The 21166-nt window shown below is 38.2% G+C and overlaps 1 protein-coding gene across 14 annotated transcripts in view; it reads left to right on the top strand.

Moving 5' to 3' along the window:
* Nucleotides 1–21166, top strand: part of PCNT (pericentrin) — a 101746-nt gene that overhangs the window by 25337 nt on the left and 55243 nt on the right. For 9 of the 14 annotated variants that reach the window (XR_012650390.1, XM_075027747.1, XM_075027749.1 and 6 more), the window contains 14 exons: nt 801–1065; nt 1349–1436; nt 2497–2713; nt 4170–4408; nt 6363–6838; nt 8123–8699; nt 9827–10060; nt 11759–11923; nt 14495–14641; nt 16046–16197; nt 17069–17283; nt 17703–17929; nt 19396–19558; nt 20649–20792. Coding sequence is in view for 13 of the 14 variants with exons in the window: in XM_075027747.1 (XP_074883848.1) it covers nt 801–1065; nt 1349–1436; nt 2497–2713; nt 4170–4408; nt 6363–6838; nt 8123–8699; nt 9827–10060; nt 11759–11923; nt 14495–14641; nt 16046–16197; nt 17069–17283; nt 17703–17929; nt 19396–19558; nt 20649–20792 (3309 nt within the window). In the remaining variant the exon portion in view is untranslated. The remainder of the gene's footprint in view (nt 1–800; nt 1066–1348; nt 1437–2496; nt 2714–4169; nt 4409–6362; nt 6839–8122; nt 8700–9826; nt 10061–11758; nt 11924–14494; nt 14642–16045; nt 16198–17068; nt 17284–17702; nt 17930–19395; nt 19559–20648; nt 20793–21166) is intronic. The other 5 variants (XM_075027748.1, XM_075027750.1, XM_075027743.1 and 2 more) reach the window with 2 other exon arrangements.

Raw genomic sequence — 21166 nt, 5'->3', positions numbered from 1 at the left:
GCCATCTGGGAAACTTTTTTAATTCCCTCTCATGTTTTTTGTCCCTTTTTCCCTACCTTTTAACTTCCTGATACATTACTGCTTCTTTAATACAGAATGTGAGGAAGAAAGCTCTCAGAGTTCATGAATACACTGCAATGCTGGCCATTGCCCTCACTCCCTGAAAGGAGGGTATCTTGCCGAACCAGCCTTGATTGCTGTTTTCTACTGCATTCTATCTTTTTTCTTTTTTTTTTTTCTTTTTTGTTTTGAAGGTTCTTTTTAATTCAGTGAATTTGGCCTCTGTTTGAGCTAATAATGGATAGCCAAACCATCACTAAAGTAATCCTGAATTGATTTTATTTTTTCTTTCTTGTGATTTTGTTTTTCTGCCTAGTTTGTGCTAAAGTGTCTTTTGTTTGTTGGGTAGTTTTCCCTAGAGCAAATTAAATGTTCTTGACTAAATTATTGCTTCTGGTTGCTACAACAATCAGATGTGAAGGTTAAGCAGTATTACAGGACTCTGCATGCTACTAGTCCAGACCTGAAGCACAAGGAAACGAGGAGGGCTACCAGTCTGCTGGTAGTTTTGATTCTTGTCATGAGGATAGTTCTCTCAATGCAGTGTAAATGGAGAACATGGTTTTACTGTCTTCTGAGGAAGGAATGGTTTGTCTTTCAGAAGTTCATTTTCTTACGTAGCTTGTGGGATAACATTTTACTGCTAGCTCAACAACTGAAATATTGCTGTTCTTCACAGAATGACTTAGCCTAAAGATACGTACTTCTGAGTACTTGTGTTGGTTTTGCCTCCATTCTAGAGCTAAAAGAGCAGCTCCTGGCTCGTGCATCACGGGTGGAAGAAATAGAGCACTTAAAACAAGAATTTGAACAGCAGCATCAGCAAAGAAAAAGTGAGCATGAAACTGAACTGGAACAACTGAGACTTTATTTTGAAAAGAAGTTAAGAGTTGCTGAAGAAAACTACAGAGAAGAATTGACTTTACTGCATCAGAGACTGCAAGAACTGAAGGAATATTCACTGTCAGAGTTGGAAGTGAGTCAAGATCAAGCAGGGGACATAAGGTGATCTATTCTTTTTCCTTTCATCTCATGTTATGACAGCATGCTTCTTTTTTTTTATTTTTATATATATATAAAAAAGATGATGTTAGCCTCTAAATATATTGGGATTGAGCATTAGGTGATCTGTAGTTAGAAACCTAGCAATGGAAGTCACGAGTGCATAGTCCTGAGCAGTTGTTACATTTGCTCAGTAGTACTTTCAGTACTACATGGTAAGTCAGCAAGTTTGTTTAACTTAAGATTGTAACATGTCACAAACTAAACTTTAAAATCCTTTTCTCAGTTCTTCTGTTGCAGTTTTTGAAGAGAATGCTGAGAAAGAGAGAAGGGATACACTTGGTCAGCTAAATCAACAGCTGGAACAACATCAGGTAGGTTTTTTAATATATCAAAGTTTTACTGTTCATTACATGACCTGTATGAAAATTGATGTCTGATTCCTAGCGCTTAGCAAAGTTCGTTAATTTGAGTCATTTATTAAGGCTTAATTATTTTTGACATGTATATTGTAAATGATCAACTTTAAATAGTTCTCAGACTAGCAGAATAGATGAAACAGTGTTCTGTAATTTTGTGTGCTTTGGGTTATCCCATGCCTAGCAAGGAGTTTATCAAACCTCTTCCACACAAGTGCAGACTTCATGATGTTTCTCTTTGCTATAGCTTCTGTAATAATTGTGTCTTATTAACTGTCTGTTCTCTTCAAGTGGAGATGCTAATTTGGTCCCTCTTCCATTTATGCACCTATTTTCATGTACCTTGTAATTTAAGGTCTTGACTTCTTTGCTCAACTTATTTGAAGCTGACTAAGAGTTTCAAAAAGGAATTTTCCTTTTTTTTTTTTTTTTTTTTGGCTTTAGGTTTTTATTTTTTTAAGTTAATTATAAAAAGCAATATTTTTTTAGTGAGGGAATGACAAGCAGACAAGACATATGCAAGACAGCATGAGCTCGATTTCATTAGTAAATCACACAAAAAATGTTTGAGTTACAAATGAGAAATGTATATGTCATACCTTTTTTTTCTTGCTGCTATTTGTACCTAGCTGAGTGTGGTATGAGCATTCATAGATCCTTACTTCTAAGCTCTGTGGTGTGTGTAGAAGGGGGTCTCTTCATTGTTGAGAGTTGATAAGTTTCTTTGCCCAGATACATGTGGGACTTCCTCCTCCGTTATACTTTCAAACAGCTTCTGAAACTCGGATCTGCCTTGTGGCATGGTTCTGGAGCATATCTATCTTGAGGGGATCTGCTGCTCTAGTAGCAAATGAAGTGGCAGGAACAGAGCAAAACCAGTAGGGTTTTTGGAAAACAGATACGTACATGTCAAGCAGGTGCTTTATACTGCAATTCTTGTAGTGCTCTCATTGAAAGATTCTCGGCATGGTTTCTTCAAAGCTGAAGATGTCTTTCTAACCCACGTTTTATGTAGGAAGAACTTGCCTGCTTGGAGGTACAACTTAAAGAAAAACACAGGCATGAATTAGACTCCTTAAGATTTTCCCTTGCACTTCAATATAAGGAGGACCTAATGAAAATGAAGATGGATCTGTCAGACAAATATATAACAGAAATTGAGGAAATGAAAAGAAAGCATTGTTTAGAACTTGAGCAGCTCCGTGCCCGACTTTCAGAAGAACATATTAAAGGTAAGATGATTGCCAGACTGGGAAGTAAAACAGTAAGTGCTTGTGTGGCTTATTTTTCTGTAAATAGGCTTATCTGAAGAAGTTTTCAATTTGTTATTAGTTTACTCTAAACTATAGGGAACACTTAACATATGTTAATCCCTGGCATCGAGCACTTTGCTTTTTGACTTCCTTGGGCATGTTGAGTTGCACTTCCAAAGGTGTGGTGACCTGAAGTCGATTATTCTGTAGTAAAATCTGCTACAACTGTGGAGCAGTTGCTAAAAGGAGCTGATCACGTTTCCGTTCTTGATGCCTAGAAGGGCACTGAGTTCCTGAATTAATACTTATTTGAAAATTTATTAGTGGTGTCTGTCAGTGATGTTAAATGTCTCATGTATTTACATGAAATAGGCCAGTTCTCAGTCTGTTCAATGGAGTAGACCCACTTCTGTTCTATGTTCCATACCTCTTTCCCCTGCATTCCTTTCATGGGTTTGAGAGTGCTCTGCTTATTTAACGTAAATATTTCTTTCTCCTGTGTTTTCCACTAGTTGGCATACATATTGGGATGAATTGTTTGAACAGAGGAAAGTATCTATGGGTAGCAGAATTTGTAATAGATATCTTTTGCTGTAGCATTCAGGTTAAAGTTCCTCTTAAGGCTAAATTTAATGAGACTTCCTGTGTGATCATGGGTTTCTTAACAGTTGTTGCTTTTCTTGGAATTGTAATTTATATAAATATACTGCCTTGTACTGGTTCAGTATGAAATGCATATATTGTTGAGGTGCAGATAAGGGATTGTGGCAGTTCTTGTATCTGCAACCTCTTTCTGGGAGCACAGCGTGCTACACAAACATTTGAATTTATAATCCATAACTTAGCTATATAACACACATGGCTATAACTATATTCTACTGTATGTTGGCTAAAAAGATCAGTACAACTTTTTTAATTTGCAGTTATATTTCTTATCTTCATTTATTTATTTATTTTTAATGCTAGGCAGTATATCAAAACTGCTTAAATTGGAATGTTTAGAGATTTGTCCTATCTGCTTTTTTGGGAAATACCTTATATAAATAGTATGTGCAGAAGAGGAGATAAAACTTCCATAAATCTGCCATTACATTGCCCAAAAGGAAAGTCAGCTCCTGTGGCTATTGCTGATAGGAGGGAGGTCCTGCCACAGGTTTCATGATCCCTCCCCATTATTCTGTGTGTGTTGATACTGATAAATATCAAAGGTGGTGATAAAGAAAGAGGAACAGAGTACAGAATCATCCTGATAAGGGATTCTTGTTGGCCTGTATTTAGTAAGGCTAGTGATAAACTGTACAGCTGACTATGTTCAGCTTTTATTTCTGTGCATTAATAGGACCTGTTAAAATAAAATAAATTCCAGAATGTAATTTTATTGGTTTTTTTGTGTTTGGGTGTTTTTTTTGTTTGTTTGTTTTTTTTTTCCTTTCAGAAATCACCAAACTGCGGCTGCAGAGTGCTCAAGACGCAGCACGTCAAGTTGAAATGGAGGTGGCTGAGCGAGTGTCTGTGCTGGAGGAAGAGCACAAAGCTAAGCTCTCTCTCCTCCACTCTGAGAAACAGCATATTGCAGAGCTTTCAGAAGAAATAAAGCACTTAAAGGAAGAGATTACTAGACAGAAAGATTTTTCTGTGCAGAATGAAAAGCATCTGAAAGAGGAAATGGAAGAGGTAATTTGTATTATAGTACTGTATAGAGTTGGGCAAGCTCAGATCTGTTGGGAAGGCCAAGGGAGATAGAATCAGCTCTTATCTTTAAATGTGCCTAGTTTAGTGTTAGTAGCTTCAGCTTTAAATGGACTTGCATGGATACACACGAATACTGGAATACAAGTCAAGTTCAGAGCATTTTAATGTTAAACACTTAGTTTCTCTGCAGGTGAACTTTTCTTTAAGAGCACAAATAGTGTGGGAAGGCAGGTGCTTTAAGGGTTGATTCAGTCCACCTTTTATATTGATGTGGGTCAAGCATATGTATACCACTCCAATACAGGCACGTACAAAAGTTCCTCATCCTAAATATCTCCCTGCAGTACGTCGTAGTGTCCTGGTGCAAAAGTAACGTGGTGCACTTGCATACTGTGACATGTCATGTGGTAATGGAGAATACAGCAGAAAGTGCTGTGGCAGGTAGAAAAAGCCCCTCTGCTGAACAGGTTCCCTCTAAAAAATTTCTGATTTTGATAGGACTGTCTCTTAAAGCAAATAACCAGAAACAATTTTTCAGACCATTTTTTGAGGTAAGAAGAGAGAATTGGGCAACAGATTTCTGCTTTTACTTTGCTTTGGTGTAGCTCTTATACCTTTACTGTCAAAATCTTGGAGTTGAGAGAACCATATCTGGCACCTTCCCTCTTACCTGTTAAATCAGCTCTCCCATCTGAGGATAAACTCAGATTGGATGTTAATTCATTGCTTAATTTGTTCCAATATTTGAATGCTTCTGAGAATTAGATGGGTGAAGCTCTGATTTCTCAAGTCCTCCTTTTCTCCCTTTTTAAAGAGAGATAGGTATGTGTATCCTTTTCCAGACTTAAAAACTGGCAGAGAAGGCCAGAGAAAACAATTGCAGACTGACTGTAGATAACACAGAGACTCAGCTGAAGCTTCCAGTAGTGAAGCTTTCGATACTATTGCTTTACTCTTACTGCACGTGGTTATCTTGTTTGTGGCACTGCTGGCTGGGTAAAAGATAAGCATATACAGAATGCGGTGTTTGAAATGAGCTTGTCTCGCATGCTGACCCTCTGCCTGGAAATACATATTTTGTTTGCCTTCTGGTCTCTCGCTTTCAGAAATGGAGTGAACTGATTTCCTCAATTGCCTCTCTATTGCCAGTGCCTCCCACAAAAGATTTCATGGATTGTGTGTGAATCAAAATCTGGGGGTTTTGCCTTTCTTTTCTGCCTCTTCATTTAGGTTGTAGCATAAATGAATGCTTAAGTATTTGTTCAAAACAAACCTAAGTGAAAACTGAAATGTATACTTTATACTGATGCTCCCATGTGACTTCTTACTTGCTTTTAATTTTCTTTTAAGAGATGACCCTGTTGTTTCCTTAGCCTACTGTTTATTTGTCTACATGTTTACCTCTACTGTATTTTTAGTGTCTTTTTTTGCCTTTTGTCATTGAGCAATCGTTTGGTGCTTTGGCTTCTGTTTTTATGCTACATGCTTTTTATTTTGCTTTCACGCTATGTACGAGAACTGCCCTTGTCATGGATTTGGACACTGCATATAAAGTACCACTGGCATGTATAAGGAGGCATTTAAAAGGGATTTTCAATCATGCTCAATATAAATACCTAAGGTGCTCATAGCTTTATAAGTTGAACTCCAGAAATGAAGAAAAGTGGCCTCAAGAGAAAACAACATGGAGTACCATATTAATTCTAGAATTTTGCCTTAATTTTTTTCTTATCTTCCTTACCCCAATTAATTCTTAATAATGTGTTGAATTCAAGTACCTATGAATTGACATTTCAGCCTTACTTTTATTTGGAAAGGTTACTTCACTGCAGGAATTTAATCTGTCCAAGACCTTAAATGCCTGTGAATGTTCACTTCACACACTTCAGTTTGGTTTTGGTATTTTATGCATTTTTTTTTTAATAACTGTTCACAGGTAAAATATAAAATTGCTGAGGATCACAAGAATAAATTAAGGGAAGCCAGAGAAGAAGTCCAGAAAATAGAGACTATGTACAAAGAAAAAGAGAAGAAATGGAAATGTGAAAGCGAGGACCAGAGAATCCAAGCAGAAGAGAAGTTATCATTGTTGCGTATAGAACTGCAAAACAGAGCAGAATATGAGAAGCAGAATTTACAAAAGGAGTTTGAACTTCGGGAAGCTGAAATGAATCAACTTCAAGATCACCAAGCTGCCAAAATTCTAGAATTGGAGAAGCTGGTAAAAGAGCAGCAAAACAACCTGCAGCAGCTAGAGGACAGCCTAGCAAGTGCACAGGCTATGCAGAAATCTCAGGAGCAATATGACACTGACCTGCAGGCAGCCAAAGCGCTCATGGCAAAAGAGATGGAAAAGGCCACACTTTGTCTGCAGGAAGAATGTGCACGGAAACTTATGGAAGCACAAAACAAGTAAGTCCTGAGTATTTGAGCACTTTGACTTACCAGTTCAGTCATTGTTATTGTTGCTTTTTCTTATTTTAAACTTAATGAGTGGTAGTGATACAGGTTTGTCACTTGATGGCACCAACTAACTTATACATGTAAAGCTTACTCTCCCAAGGATCAGTAATGCTGTCCATTATGGTTTATTTTGCTTCATGTACATGCATTTAGTCTAGCAAATCAAATGAAGTGCAGTCAAGTTCTGCCTGTTACAGTTAAGAATACAACACCCAGCTGAAAATTGTATAGTAGCCTTGGAGGAGGGGAAGTGTTACAGGACATGTAAGTGGAAAAATTCTCTAAATTTATTCAAAAGTTTTCAAACAACTCAAATTAATTTGAGCAAGTTTTTCCCTGGTGAATGAAACTTGTGTTAACCACTGAATGCTGAGGTTGATGGGCCACATATAGTATTCTTCAGTTCTCGTTAGACATGAAAGTTGTAACTGTTCAATTTTTCCTAACCCCATTGTTTTTAAGTGTATTAAAGGAAATACTCAAACAACTACATATCTGTATTTGCATGCACTGTTTCAAATTTATCCCTTCTTTCCTCCCCAAACATAGGCTCACAGAACAAGATTGGGGAAATAATTGCAGTAAGAAAACACTGAAAGCAGGAACTTAGCCTTTAAATAACCAATCACTTTTTAATTATTGGTGTCTCTAGCCAAAAATACTATAGTTAATGATTACAGTAAATTGCAGCACTTTAGATACTAAATCTTCTGCATCAAGCTTTAAGCAGACCTTGGAGAGCTGAGATGAGTTTGGAGGGGCCACCAGGTATTCCACATGTACTTCCACAGTGGTTTTATGTCTCAATCTTAACCAGCTGTTTTTAGATATGTTTCTTATGACAGTTTGTTTACTTGCAGACAACGCTTTGAAATGTAGACAAAGTATATACTATGTCCTAGATGCTCTCATATGGCAGTATTTTCTGAAACAGAGACAGTGAACGATGTTTGTATGTTGCTCTGTATTAGTGAGTAATATAATAGGGGTGCCAGTCTACCTAGTAATAACCAGATACTACCAAGTGACATTGCATAAACCTTTAATTTTGTGGCTATGAAATCATCGTTGTGGCTTGCTTTGAATTAGTTCTGTATTTGAAACATAAAGTAAAATTTGTAGAGGCTGAGTAAGGCCTACTTATTTTTCTTTGATTTTTATTTATTAGTTCAATTATTTAAAAAAAAAAGTCTTTTTCACAATGTTCTCTTAACTTTCTTGGAAATAATATAGGTTTATGGAGGAACACAAAGCTATGACTCAGAAATTCACAACTGAGCAAGAGATTATTCTTCAGGAGCTGAAAAAGAAACATGTCAATGAGCTGGAACTCCAAAGTCAGCAGTTACAGGAGAAGCATAAGCAGCAAATTTTGTCTCTTACAGCTGAGTTTCAGACAAAGCATCATGCCGAAATGGAGACACTTAAATCTACACTAGAAAGTAAACGGCAGATTCAGCTTGAAGCTTGTGTTGCTGAACTACAGACAAAGCATCAGGCACAAATTGATGAGCTGGAGGCTAAACACTTATCAAATCTGGATTCCTTGGAGTCGTCCTACCTATCTGAAATTCAGAATATAAGAGATGAACACAGTCAGGTTCTTGAGAAGCTACAGCTGCAGCACACAGAACAGCTCCGTGAAAAGGATAAAATGGATCAAGCGTGCTTGGCTCAGGAGATAGAGATGTTGAAATTAAAGCATGCTGAAGAACTTCAGCTTTCCCAAAATAATTTGAAAACAGAGCTAGCTACTGTTCATATGGAAAAACTTAAAGCCATGGCTGTTGAAGCAGAAGAAGCTCATAAGGTGAGTCAGAAAGAAAACTTGGCATAGAAGGTGAACTTTCATGGTACATTGTGTGGGATCACCTTTTCATTTGTTCTTCGGGTGTATTTCTACAACCTCGTTTGTGCCAGCACTAATACTTGCATATGGCCATATTGTGAGCTGAAATAGGAAACTGAAGGTGAAAATTAAGTCCATCTGTCGTTCCCCGCCCCCTGCCCCGGCAATGCTCAGACTAATGAGTTTTCTATCTCAGTGTATGGAAAAGTTACAAATGAGGTAAATATTTTTTAACATAATTCAGATTGGAGGGTCTCCATTTTGCAGCTCAGAGCTTCTTTTCCTGGTAGGGTTACCATGTAATTCTTCAGAAGTGATTAGAACAAAGTAAATGTTATTCTGTAGGTTTAGATTCCTACAGATGTAGCTTAAGTTCCTCCCCAGTGGCACAGTCTCAAGGGGAAAAATAGAAGAAAGGTATCTCTAAAGGGCCCAGATGGGATTTTGGGAGCAGGTCATGGGTGAGTGGGTCTTGTCTTAGGACCTGTAACAGAAGGCCATAGCTTTACTCTTGATAGGGCAGAGGTTTGAGCTCTTTTTAGAGTTCAGATGGGTAAAAAATGATCCCAAGAGTTTTCCAAGTCAAAGAGGTAAGAAGGCTCAGCTCACTGCTAAAACTCCAGAGCCTTCCAGAGAGAGATGTACTGTTTTTCAGACTTGTCCGTCTCCATGCCCACTTCTCAAATTTATGATTATATGTTGTTTCTATGCCCACAAAGGCTAAGAGGAAGGTCTTGCAGGGGGAAAGGTGGGTATTTTTCTTCTATCCTATCTGTGCTAACTAATCTTAAATCTGCATTTTAATTGTTCTTGAGTGGAAAGAATTTCAAAAAGAAAAAGTTGAAGATTGTACTGATGGGGAGTGCTGTCATGGGTAGAGGAATAAGTAGGAGTTTTACAAAACTTTTACTAGGTAGGAGAAATAAACCCATTTCAATGATATCAAGAGTGTGTATATGTATGTGTGCTCATCATTCATGAGGCAATATGGTTCCTGTTTACTTAAAAAGCTTTGATACAGCAGGACATGTGCTTTACAAATAAGTTGCAAAAATATTTGTGCTTACTTTTAATTAATGCTTACACAGGATGATTTAAACACAGCTCTTCAAACTCAAAGGAGGCTACTGGAAGAAGAAAAACGTCTGGCCCTGGATATATTACGTGAGGAAGTATTGCATATGGAGGAAAAACATAGAAAAGCACTCCAAGAATTTCAGGATCTTCATGAGGCAGAAATTAAGAAACATAAAGAAGAATTCTCCAGGGAGCTGGAAAAAGAATTGGGGAAACTAAAAGCACAGCATGAACATGAGCAAGAGGTCAAAATGTTGCTAATACCTAAACACCAAATAATCCATACTTTATGATAAAGTAAATTCAGTTTTATTAACCTCAGAAGTAAGGCTATATATCTAGATGCTTTTTGCATTTTTTTTAAATAGTGCTAGTATATAAGAGACAGAGTTAACACTTTTAAGACTTGCTTTATCTAAAAGGACTTAAGAGAATTCATATATGTGTATTAGTCTGAATTTTTAAAAGTTAAATCCATGCTTGCAGCGCTGTCTTTACTGGGGGAGTGAGGGGGGATGGGACTGCTTTCTTTTGAGTTCCTGCTGAATTTAATTCAAAATTTTAAACCTGCTATTTTGATAGAAAACTAATAGATAATAAGTTAGGTCATTAACCATTTATGGAAAGTAACTGCTCACTTCAGGCTTTACGTGAACAACGTTTGCGAACATTGATTTCTTCTTTTCTTAGAGAAATTATAGTAGGTAATACTTTTCCAAATATCTTTTCTCAGTGAGGTTTGGAAATCTTCCTAGTTGCCCTTAAAGCTTTACCATTTCTTCATGTTGGGAATGTTTATGTGTAAGCTTGATGATGTTTACTTCCATACCGAAGGCTAAAAATTTGATGATCTACACTAAGTTCTCTTTAAACATTGAAATGACATAAGATCTCTTATTTATTCAGTCTTTTATACGATCTGACTTATGTTGGTGCAAGCAGCCACAAGTGATCAAGACTTCTCACTTTTCTATATTGGATATTACATTTATATATTAGGAGAAGTCACAAACAAAATGAGCTTTATTCAGCTATAACCCAACAACATATGTTATGTTAATATGTAACTTACTTTTGCTTTTTCACTTACTAATCTGAAAAATGGATAGTGTGTCAAATAACTCCCTAATCACTGGTGTACCTTGCTATTACCTGGTGCACCTCACAAAAACCATTTAGATTTAAGGAGATCCCCTTTTGGACTGTCAGGCCTTAGAGTGGGTAGTGATTTCCAGCTGACTGGAGTACATTGCAAACTCTATTTACTTTTAGAAGAATAGCTTGCCTAATATCTTCCTAAGATAGTTTTGTTAGTTTTCTGGGAAGTTCTTGTGATTATTAAATTTTTTAAGCCCTTCATTCTAGAAACAGGATTTCTCTCTATTTTGATGACTACAGTGACTCTTCTTGGAGACAGTAATAGAAAAAAACCCTAAACAAATAAACAAAAAAACCACCAAGCGTTTCTCTGGTATTTTTGATGGACTTCTTTGCAATATCTCATAGGATAATTGCATTAAATATGGCTGCATAATGTTTAATCTCATTTGAACAAGAGAAATCACGTCTTAACAAAATAGGTTTTCCCTGTGTTTCTCTCCCCCTTTTTCTTCCTTAGTTCTTTCAGTCTGTCTTAGGGAAGTGTCCGTTGGAAAGAACAAGTAGGGAGTACTTTGTTAGTCTGAACTGGTGCTCTCATGAATACAGGAGATACTTGCTACCTAATGTCTTGCTGCTTCTTACCTATTTTTATCAACTTGCTTTTTTCTATAGTCAGCATGATGATAGATAGCAGATCTGTGTGACTTTGAGGATTGGGGAGAACTATTGTGAAAATACTCTTTAAGAATTTGGTTGAGCTTGATGGTTTTGTTTTGGTTTGGTTTTATTTTTTCCTTAATTATAATACTATGGCTAAAATATTTTTTATTACTTGTCTGCAGATGTATGCTTCTGCATCGGCCTCTGAAGTAGAAACTGTGCGAACAGCTCTTCTGGCTGAATTTGAGGAGGTAAAATTGAAGCAGCAGCTTCAGTTCCAGGAAGAGATTGAGCTGCTGAAGTGTCAGTCGGAGGTACTGCTTGAACAACAGATTGCGCAGCTGAAGGTATGGTCTGATTAAAATCAACTTCAGCATACACACTGGTAGCGTGGCTTGCTGAAAAAGAACAACTGGTACACATTTTTCTTCAGCCGTATGACTCCAAAATGACAATCTGAGTTAGGTATCTTCCTTGCTTCACAACATTGGAGCTAGAAAAGCAGTATCAGAAACAATGTGTTGTTCTGTAAGCAGTTAGGGTATTTACTACAGCATTGTCTTAAAATCCTGAATTGGATGTGAAGTAGTGTCCTTCAAATAAAACAAAAAAAATCAGTGGAAAGTATTTGCTCTAAGCAACATTCCTTGCATATGTTTATGTTCAGTTTGTAATTTCAAACTTTTTCTTCTTGGTATCTGCAGAGACTATGCCCTTATCATCCCTTATCCACTGTGCTTGTGTATATGTGGCAAAAACACATCCAGCGTTACCTAAGCTTTTACCAAGAGTGTGATGACAGTGAGCACTTTGTGCATGAGATTTTTTTTTCAGTTGTTCTTAATTTCTGCTTTCTTGGGTTCATCATTTGAGTTCCAAACTTGCATCTTGATAAGCATCTTCAAGGTGCTTATCCCTGAAAATTATCTTTGGTTGCCCTTGTGCATGATGTAGTAATTGCCTGTCATCTTCTGAGCCTTGTGCAAAATCCATTCATTGGTTAGGTGACAATTGCATGTCGAGCTATTAAATGAATGGAGAAGACACATGCTGTGTCAGAAGAGAGAAGGAAACACGCCAACACCCTGAGAATAGTGCTTACATTCCTCTCAGTGTTATCACTGTACTGAGCATGTGTTGAGCACAAAGATTAGATGAAGTACCTTCGCCTTGTTTGCTTCTCCTTGGGAGATTTCACCAGATCCTTACTGTTCCTGTCAGCGCTCCAACCTCAGGTGGGACTCTTCCTAGCCATTCCACAATCCTCTAGAATTGGATGCTGCAGACGTGCAGAAAATTCCTCCTGTTTCCTGCCTCTGGCCCTCTGTGGAGTCCTGGTCATTCTTTGACCGCTCTGTCTGGTGCAGCTGTCTTTTGAAACAGAGGACACAAGAGTATCCTGAAAAGCTGCTGGGGGTATATTTGGCATTGCTGTCCTCAGCTGAACCCCAGCCTTCAGTCCACAGAAGCTGGGACTGGACTGACTGTTAGGCATATACCCCAGAAGTGATTCCTGCTTTTCTCTCTCTTGTGCTGCCAAGGTGCTTTAGTTAGCATTTGGGACACCAGAAACCTCTCTTTTTGTTGAAATTTTGCCAGGGGTAATTCTACTGCTAGTACAGCTGTGTCTTTGGGGATTTTTTTTTTCCTCATTAACTTGATGATCCATGTTTTGTCCCAGAAGAGACTGGCTGGATCTCTTTGCAATGTTAGGCTGAGCTGCATCATGGTCCGATACAGGTTTTTACAATGAGCCTTCCCTTGCCTACTTCCCCCATGCTCATTCATGGGTTTGCCTTCGTGCCAGCCAGTTTCCTTGCTTTCTTCCCCCCTGCCTCCTGTAGCAGATTTTAGGTATTCGGAGTTCCTTTCTACAGTCTGACATACTCTTCTAGTGGATGCACTGCTTCTGAGGAGAATAAACAGGCTGTTTCAGAGACTTTATCCACAAGTTTACTGCGCTTGTCAAGTAAAGTCCTTATACTGCTTTGTGTCTGTTCATTTGTATCTTGTTAACTGCTAAGTGCTCTGCTGTTTGAGTCTACTCAGTGCAAGGACTGGCTGAGTCTTCCACAAAGGATCCAGGACAGCTCAGGTGACTACCGATGTGCTGCTCTGAAGTCTTATTTCATGCCTTGGGGGAAAAAACTGTTTTCTTGACTTACCAATAAAAAGAGGCAGCTATCACCTTGGAGTGTATTGGTGTTCATAGATCAAATTGTAGGAGTTTGTTTTTATACTGTGATCAGGAGAGCTCATTTCCCAGTTCTGGTGTTGCAGAAACAATTACTAATCAGGGTTCCTTTTAGCCTCTTTGGGAAAGGATCCAAGGATCTTGTTTCACCTCCCTTATTTGCTTATGCAGGAGTGGGGGATGTCTAATAATCCCTTCCTTTAGAGTGCTTTAGAGCACTCTGAGGTAACTGAGATTCAATTTAATAGCTTCTAGATCATTTAGCCATGTAAATCTACCTTGTAGATTTTCAGTTTGTTCTGGTAAATCACTCCTCCTATGTGGAACTCAGTACTATGCAAGTTGTACTACTTGCAGTTGCTGAAAGTGGCTTCTGTCTATCTCTGTCCCAACTTGTCCATCTTTGTCCCGACTTGCCCATCTGTTTTCTGTTCCTCATCACTATCTCAGCAGTCTGAAATGACCCAGGTCTCAGTGAGCACATTCAGATAGTTCATTTACCTGCCTAACTATCTTTAAATCATAATTTTGGCAGGATTTTGTTGATTGGGCATGTTAACTGTGTAAGTTACTGCTAGTTAATCTGAGAGGTAAGGTGTGCACATTTAAAGAAAAAAAAAAGGGGGGGGGCGGGGCAAGGAGGGTTTTGGTTGTGGGTTTTTTGGGGGTTGGATTCCCCCCCCCGCCCCGCCTTGATAAATCAAAGTATATGTGACTTACGCAGGACGAATTTGAAACTGAAAAAAAGGCATCGCTACATGACAAGGAGCAGATGTTGATTCAGGAGAGGGAGAAGGCACAGGCTGCTCACCAAAAGGAGCAGGAGATGTTATCAGCCCAGCTGCAGGAAAAAGCAGCAATAATTATCCAGGTACGTGGAAAATATTTTAAACCTACATTTTTAAATGTACTTTTGTGGTTGTATTTTAGCACAGTCCTCTCACCTTTCTCAAGATGTATGTAGAGGGACTGTGTATAATTCTTGTGATTGGTAGTTTTCAAGGTGTATTGTATGATGGTCTCTATCTTAGCTGGAGTCCTACAGCAGTAACATGGAAATTGAAACTGGTTATCAGCTTGAAAACTGGTCTTCAACCATTTCTCAGGGAGATTAACACTGCTTTATAAGTGAAGGTTGGGCGTTTGCCTTTTTGTTAACTGTGTATTGATGCCATCTGTATCTGTCACATTTTTTTGTCAAGAAAATCGTGCTCTAGTAGCTTTTGTTAGACCAACTGACCTATAGCTTGGAGGAAGTAAGACAGGCAAATGGTAAGTTTGAATCTGGAAGTGGCAAAGATAATATTTGTTTGCCAAACAAAACAAAATTCTATGCTTTCTCTAAAGCAAATATCTAAATTGAATCTAGGTTACCCAGAAAGCTTTAGGGAGAGGAACAGCTTGAGTTTTCAAAATAGAAGATAAAATGAAATAAAACATTCATGTCTTCTCTCACAATTCTGGAAGTTCTGACCAAAATGTAAATTTGGTTTATTAGACTGTTCTGTTAGGCCTTTATGTTTAGTGGGAAAACTGGGAGTAATACTAAGAATTTCCCCCACTGGAAGAAATGCATTATTGTTTCCTGTTCTTCATACAGGATTTGATGAGGGGTGAGAAGGTTGGCGTGGGAGTAGAATGCTTTTCTTTCCTTGCAGTTTCCTCTGAAATAGACTGATTTGTTGACTTACTTATGAGACAAAGTTTCTAACAAAATAGTAGTGATTTGTTTGGCAGCAAAATCCAGGGGTCAGGGGTAGTTATATACATACATATACGTATTTTTATATATACGTATATGTGTGTGTTTTAATAGGATGGAGGTGTCATCTGAACATATAAATATGAGAGACAATATTTTTCTAGAAACCTGTTTTCAGGCAGAGCTTATAAAGCAAAGAACAAAGTTAGCTGGCACTGATGATACTGGATCAGGTTGCTGTTCAGGTTGGTGTACTACAGTGTCAAAATTTATGCTTTGTGTCTTTGAGGCATAACAATGAAAGCAAACTAAAGTATGATGCAAAGTTTTTACAAGCTTTTTGCATTGCTTGTATGTACTGAGTCTGAATGCAAGTGAGGCAACTCCCTGAAGCAAAATCAACATCAGAAAAGGAGAACTAAAAAAATAGCCATTCATTTTTAGCCTTTCTGCTGTCCTTCATTTCTAGTACTTGTAGAAGCAAATTTGCAACAGCAGACAATGATTGGGTGAAGTTTGTCTTGTTTAGGCAACAAGATCGACTTTGTTGCATTTTTACTGTATTTTCCACAGCTGGAAAAGAAAGTGGAGTCTTTAAACAGTGAAATAGAGGAGACCAACTCTGAACTGGAGACACTCCTTCAGCGGCGGGACAGAGAAAACCAAGAAGGAGGGAATTTGGTAGCCATGTTGAGATCTGATATTGAGCAGTCCAAGGATGAAAGGTTTGTACATCTTGGGTTACTTAATGCTTATTGGTTGTTTTTTTGTTTGCTTGTTGTCTCACTTTTCATAAAGAAATCAATAACTAGGCAAAATTAAGCCAGCTCAAATTAATAGCGTAGGTTGATGATATATTGCTTTTATTTGCAAGGTTTTCTGAGGTTGGTTTGTTGTTTGTTTTTTGTTTTTTGTTGTTGTTGTTTTTGTTTTTTTTTTCAATTACCAACCTATCTTGATATGGAGAGCAAGATTTTTTTCCTTCCTTTTTTTCTTGTGGCCTGATGGAGTCTTTGGTGTTTTGGGGTTTCCACTCTCTATAATCTTGGAAGAAGCTAGGAAATGGAGAAAACATCTCGGTTGCAGAAACTTTTCAGTGCAATGTAGATTGGTTTGATATGTCATTGGACTGTGTGGGTTAGAGAGAAGCTGTCATGCTGAATAAGCTTCTAGAAGAATTCCCTCTCTCACCTTTAAGAAACTGGCTTACTGTTTTTCTCAAAACTAAAATGTTTTCATAAGTAAAATTTTTGTTGTCTACTCTGCCAGAACACCCCTAGTTATTTTGATGTCACAGATATTATAGTAGTAGATATGTTCTCCCTACTGGTGCTTCCACAGATGTGGAAGCCTGAGGTGCTTGTGACTGCAGTATGAGCTCTCCATCTACCTGTGGAGAAGACAAAGGGTTTTTGCTGAGCCTGCTCTGTGAAAATGGCCTTGTTTTTTTGTGAGTCATCTGAATCATCTTCACTGATAACTGTCAAACTATGGCAAGATATCTATCCATTGTAGACTGTCAGTTTTTCAGTAGGTTCAAAGTGTCCTTTAAATCAAGTGCTTGCAATTTTTGAAGTGTTTGATATGCTGTTCTAGGAAAAAACTGCAGGAATCTTATCAGCATGTTTTGAAATTGCTTATGGAGTTGGTGAAGGCCACAATAGCTGTTGAGGACCTTATCTGTAGCAAGATTGGTCTTTGCCTTGATGACAGTCTGGCTTCTGGAGATTCTAGAGAAAGTCACAGTATTGTGGACGAAATGGGATTCATGCAGTGTTTCAAAGCCAAAGAAAAGCATCACCTAGAAAAAGGTGAGTATAATTCTGCATAACTGGATGTAGTCAATTCACATTCTTGAAAAAGGCCTTTTCATTTCCTTTCGTAGGGATGAGGTTCAGACAGGCGCTATCTCTTCTTGCAGTGTTTTCTGCGTCACTTTCAAAGTTGCTACACACTTAAGATAGTGCAGCTACTAGAATTGCTGGAAAAGGCTGAATGGGTTATAGGGCAAGAAAGATGAACTTGGTGAATACAGAGTTTCAGGCCCTGATGTGTAGCACAGTATTTTGAAACATTGTGAAAGACTGTCTTGATTTTTCAACACTGAGTTATTGATGTGTACAAGTTTTCACCTTGTAATACATCTTCAGGATGAACCAATGTCAGTGTCTGATGTCAGCTGTTATCTGAGTGGCTAGTTCTGTGTCATTTTTTCTGTGTTTTTAAACAGCTTGCTTGTTTTCAGTGGATGAGCTGCTTGATGAAACTCTCGCAGAACACAACCAGCTGTCTCCAGTGACTGACGAGGGGTCTGAGTTGAGCCAATACTTATGTGAAAGTGTTTTTGCAAAGCCAGAATTGGCATGTGAAAATGAAGAAATGATACTGAAAATTTGTCATCGTTTGCACACTGCAGTGGAGAGACTTCTGGAACTGGTTACAGAATCAACTAAACAAGTAAAACTTTGTGTAGATATATAATTATACTGAAAATGTGAAATCTGTTTTAAGGCTTGTGTATTTAGTACCCTGTAGGATTGGCTATTAAAAAGAATCAGATTTTGTCTGAATACATGACAAGTTACCAGTATAGGGAGGCATGTGCATCCCCTGCTGCTTACAGTGAAGGTTTTGCCCCTATTTGATCATTTCTTATAAATGAGACTTGAACAACTTTTTTCTTTTTCCTAGCAGATCCTGTAGGAAAGCTTGCCTTAAGTAGATTTAAACTAGGATTTTAGATGCATTTGGTAACTTCAGGAGACCAAAAGTTAAGTGTTATTGAGGGAGTCTCATGGCACTTGACATCAATGGTTCTTCAACATTGATAAGCAGGTTCAGGAAAACTCAGTCCCATGTTAAAATGTTTTGGGAATATGTAGATAGCAGCAAGGAAACATCCTTGTAATTACATACTGTTTAATTGTGATAAAAGGAGCTGGACTCAATATTATAAAAGAATTTGAGTACGTCCATACTGAATTTTGCAGTGTCTAGACATCTAGGTTTGGGAAGAGAAGCTGTAAATCTGAGGTAGATGCCCGAGTACTATATACATTTAGAGGATTGAATTTAGTGCTACAGTAATTAGTTTGTTGAGTAAGGAAGCCCCTAATTTAAGAGAAATGTGAAGGGAAGGAATATTTCTGAAATTATTCTTCTCATCAGGTGTTTTGTGCAACCCAGAGATAAGTGTCTGTGTGAAATGTATATTCACCATCTTAAAAAAAAATCCCTCCTAGAATGAGGTGCTTAAATTTGTATTTTTGGGTACTGATGCTCATTCCACTAGCTTGTGGCTAATTTGTGGCTAAAGCACTTGCCCAAGCTGTGGCAGATCTAGATTCTAGGTCACCTTCATCAGCTGCATTCAAGCATACTTTGCTCAGGTCTGTGAAATGTTCTATCCACCAGGATAAGGTAAACTAAATGAGAATGGGGCTGCTCTATTCCTTTCCTTTGAACTTGAGACATTGCACGTAGGAATGCAAGATACATAGTCTCAGAGAACTGGTGCCATACCTTGGAAATCTGATCATGTATTGACTTCACTGTCTATTAGACATGCCTGAATCTCTTGAAGAATTTGAGTGTAAGGATGCTTTGAATTTCAAGTGGCTCAGGAAGTGTCAAGCTGAGCAGTTTAACCAACAGGGAGGTATCTCTCTTTATGCACAGTAAAGAAACTTATGTGCTTAAAGAAGATTTGTGGCAAAAATACAGGTACGTGAGTACAGGGAATCACAAAAGTGTCCAGGGGTTTTGGGCAAAGTCAACCTAGTACTAAAATGAAACTTCAAATCCTGGGCCTTAATGCACAAATGCTATAAAATATTAAGAAGGCTTTTGTTTAAATGTCTGTAGTATTATTATATCACATGCGCATCTAAGATCTGATGCTAGGGGAAATTGTTTACTTTTAGTTGGAGAAAATGCATGAAAACCATGCGCAATTTGAAGAAGAATTCAGCCGCCGAAATCAGGAAACTGCCCAAGTGGTTAGTCAGCACCAGGAACTAATGGAGTGCCTCAGTGAGGAAAGCGAGGCCAAGAATCAGCTGGCACTAGAACTTCATAAAGCAGAGGGTAAGAAAATGAAACAAATATAGAGATTTTGGTGTCACTTACTTATAGCTCATTCCTCCAAATATTTGATATGCTTTTTGTGTCTTTTGTTGTTGATTTGCCTGTTTGTAATCCATTTTCTGCATTTCAGATTGCTGAATTACTTGAAGCATGAGTCTTCTCTTGCAAATCTACTACTTAATTCTCTTCATGTGTTTCCCTGGGGCAAGCATGATAGTGCTTAGTCCTATGCTTATACCATTGACTGCGTGTGAAAAATACCATAATTTTTAAAACAGCAGTTTACATTCCTGCATGTCTAAACATGGGAGCTTGGATTATTGAAAAGAAGATATACTCCCAGTGTAAATCAGTCCACCTGTCTGACCTTGGAAGGCTTCAGCATGAACCAGAGCAATGTTTGATGGTAGTGCAGGCATAAAGAGATTCTGTAAGAAGAGACAGAAAGGCTGAGGCTGTTGATCTCAATGCTATCACAGACTGCATATCATCAGTTTGATTCCCCCTTGTGAAGATTATGACTTGAGGTCTTCGCCTTTATGTAGGAGAATCTTTGAGGGTTTCCATGTCCTTCAAGCTGAGCTCCTCTCCCTAATCATGGCATCTGCTTTCCATTCCTCTTCTCAGTCATACCCCTTTAGGCTTATTTAGTCTTTCCAAAATCCTGTTTCTTTCTTTTCTGTGAATCATTCCTAGATTTCTTGGGCTCTGAATTTGATCTTACTTTCTGGAGATTCTGTTTATTCGAACCTCATCCCCCAGCAGAAGTTGTGTCAGGCTGTCCTATGTTGTGAGGTGATCCCAGGCCATCAAGGCTTAGTGATCCCCATGTACATTCTACATGCTTGGGGACACTTTGTGGCATGGCAGCCTCATAAAACCTGTTAGAATACATTAACTAGTACATTTTATTCTTTAAGATACTTCACAAAGCCTAGCTACAGTGTAAATTTAAGTCATCTAGCACTTCTTTCTTTCTATGTCACCTTCCATTGTTTGCAAAAAATTGTTTACTCATGTTTTCAAGATGCTTTTTTCCAATAGATGAGTTTGTCTGTTGCTTTATTTGCATTCTAACTTGGGATTTTAGGCATTATCGAAGGCTATGTTGCAGAAAAAGCTGCATTGGAAGAGGCCTTGAATCTGAAAGAGGAATCTGAACGTCGCCTTGTTGTGGAGCTGGAGAATATGCGTGAACGCTTCCAGGAGCTAACCCAGGAGCAAGCAATTCTTGGTGAGGAGTGGGTATGACACTGTTAGTGGAAAAAAAAATTGTGTCCTGTCAGGGCACACTGCAGTGTGTTTCTATACTGTATCAGTCTTTGGTTTGATGACCTAGTGAGCAGCTCAGTCTGGTACAGAGGTTACCAGGGTCTTCCTGTAAAAGCAGAAAATAAAGCAGCTGGTTCTTTGCTTCTAAGACAATAATACTGTTAGTGAAGAATACTACTTCAGTCTTATGTTTAGTTAGAAATGGAACGTGTCTGAGAAAGAGGCATGTATTAAGTACAGGTAGTTAGTTGCAACAGATAATTAGCACCTAGTTAGTAACTGAAATGCTGGTTATTTGACACTGCAGTCAAAGAGAAGAGTTTGAGCTTCAAGGCT

This window comes from Buteo buteo, chromosome 5 (genome assembly GCF_964188355.1).
Source record: "Buteo buteo chromosome 5, bButBut1.hap1.1, whole genome shotgun sequence".
Lineage (NCBI taxonomy): Eukaryota > Metazoa > Chordata > Aves > Accipitriformes > Accipitridae > Buteo > Buteo buteo.
Note: the sequence above shows the minus strand (reverse complement) of the source record. Positions and strands in the feature narration are given on the sequence as shown.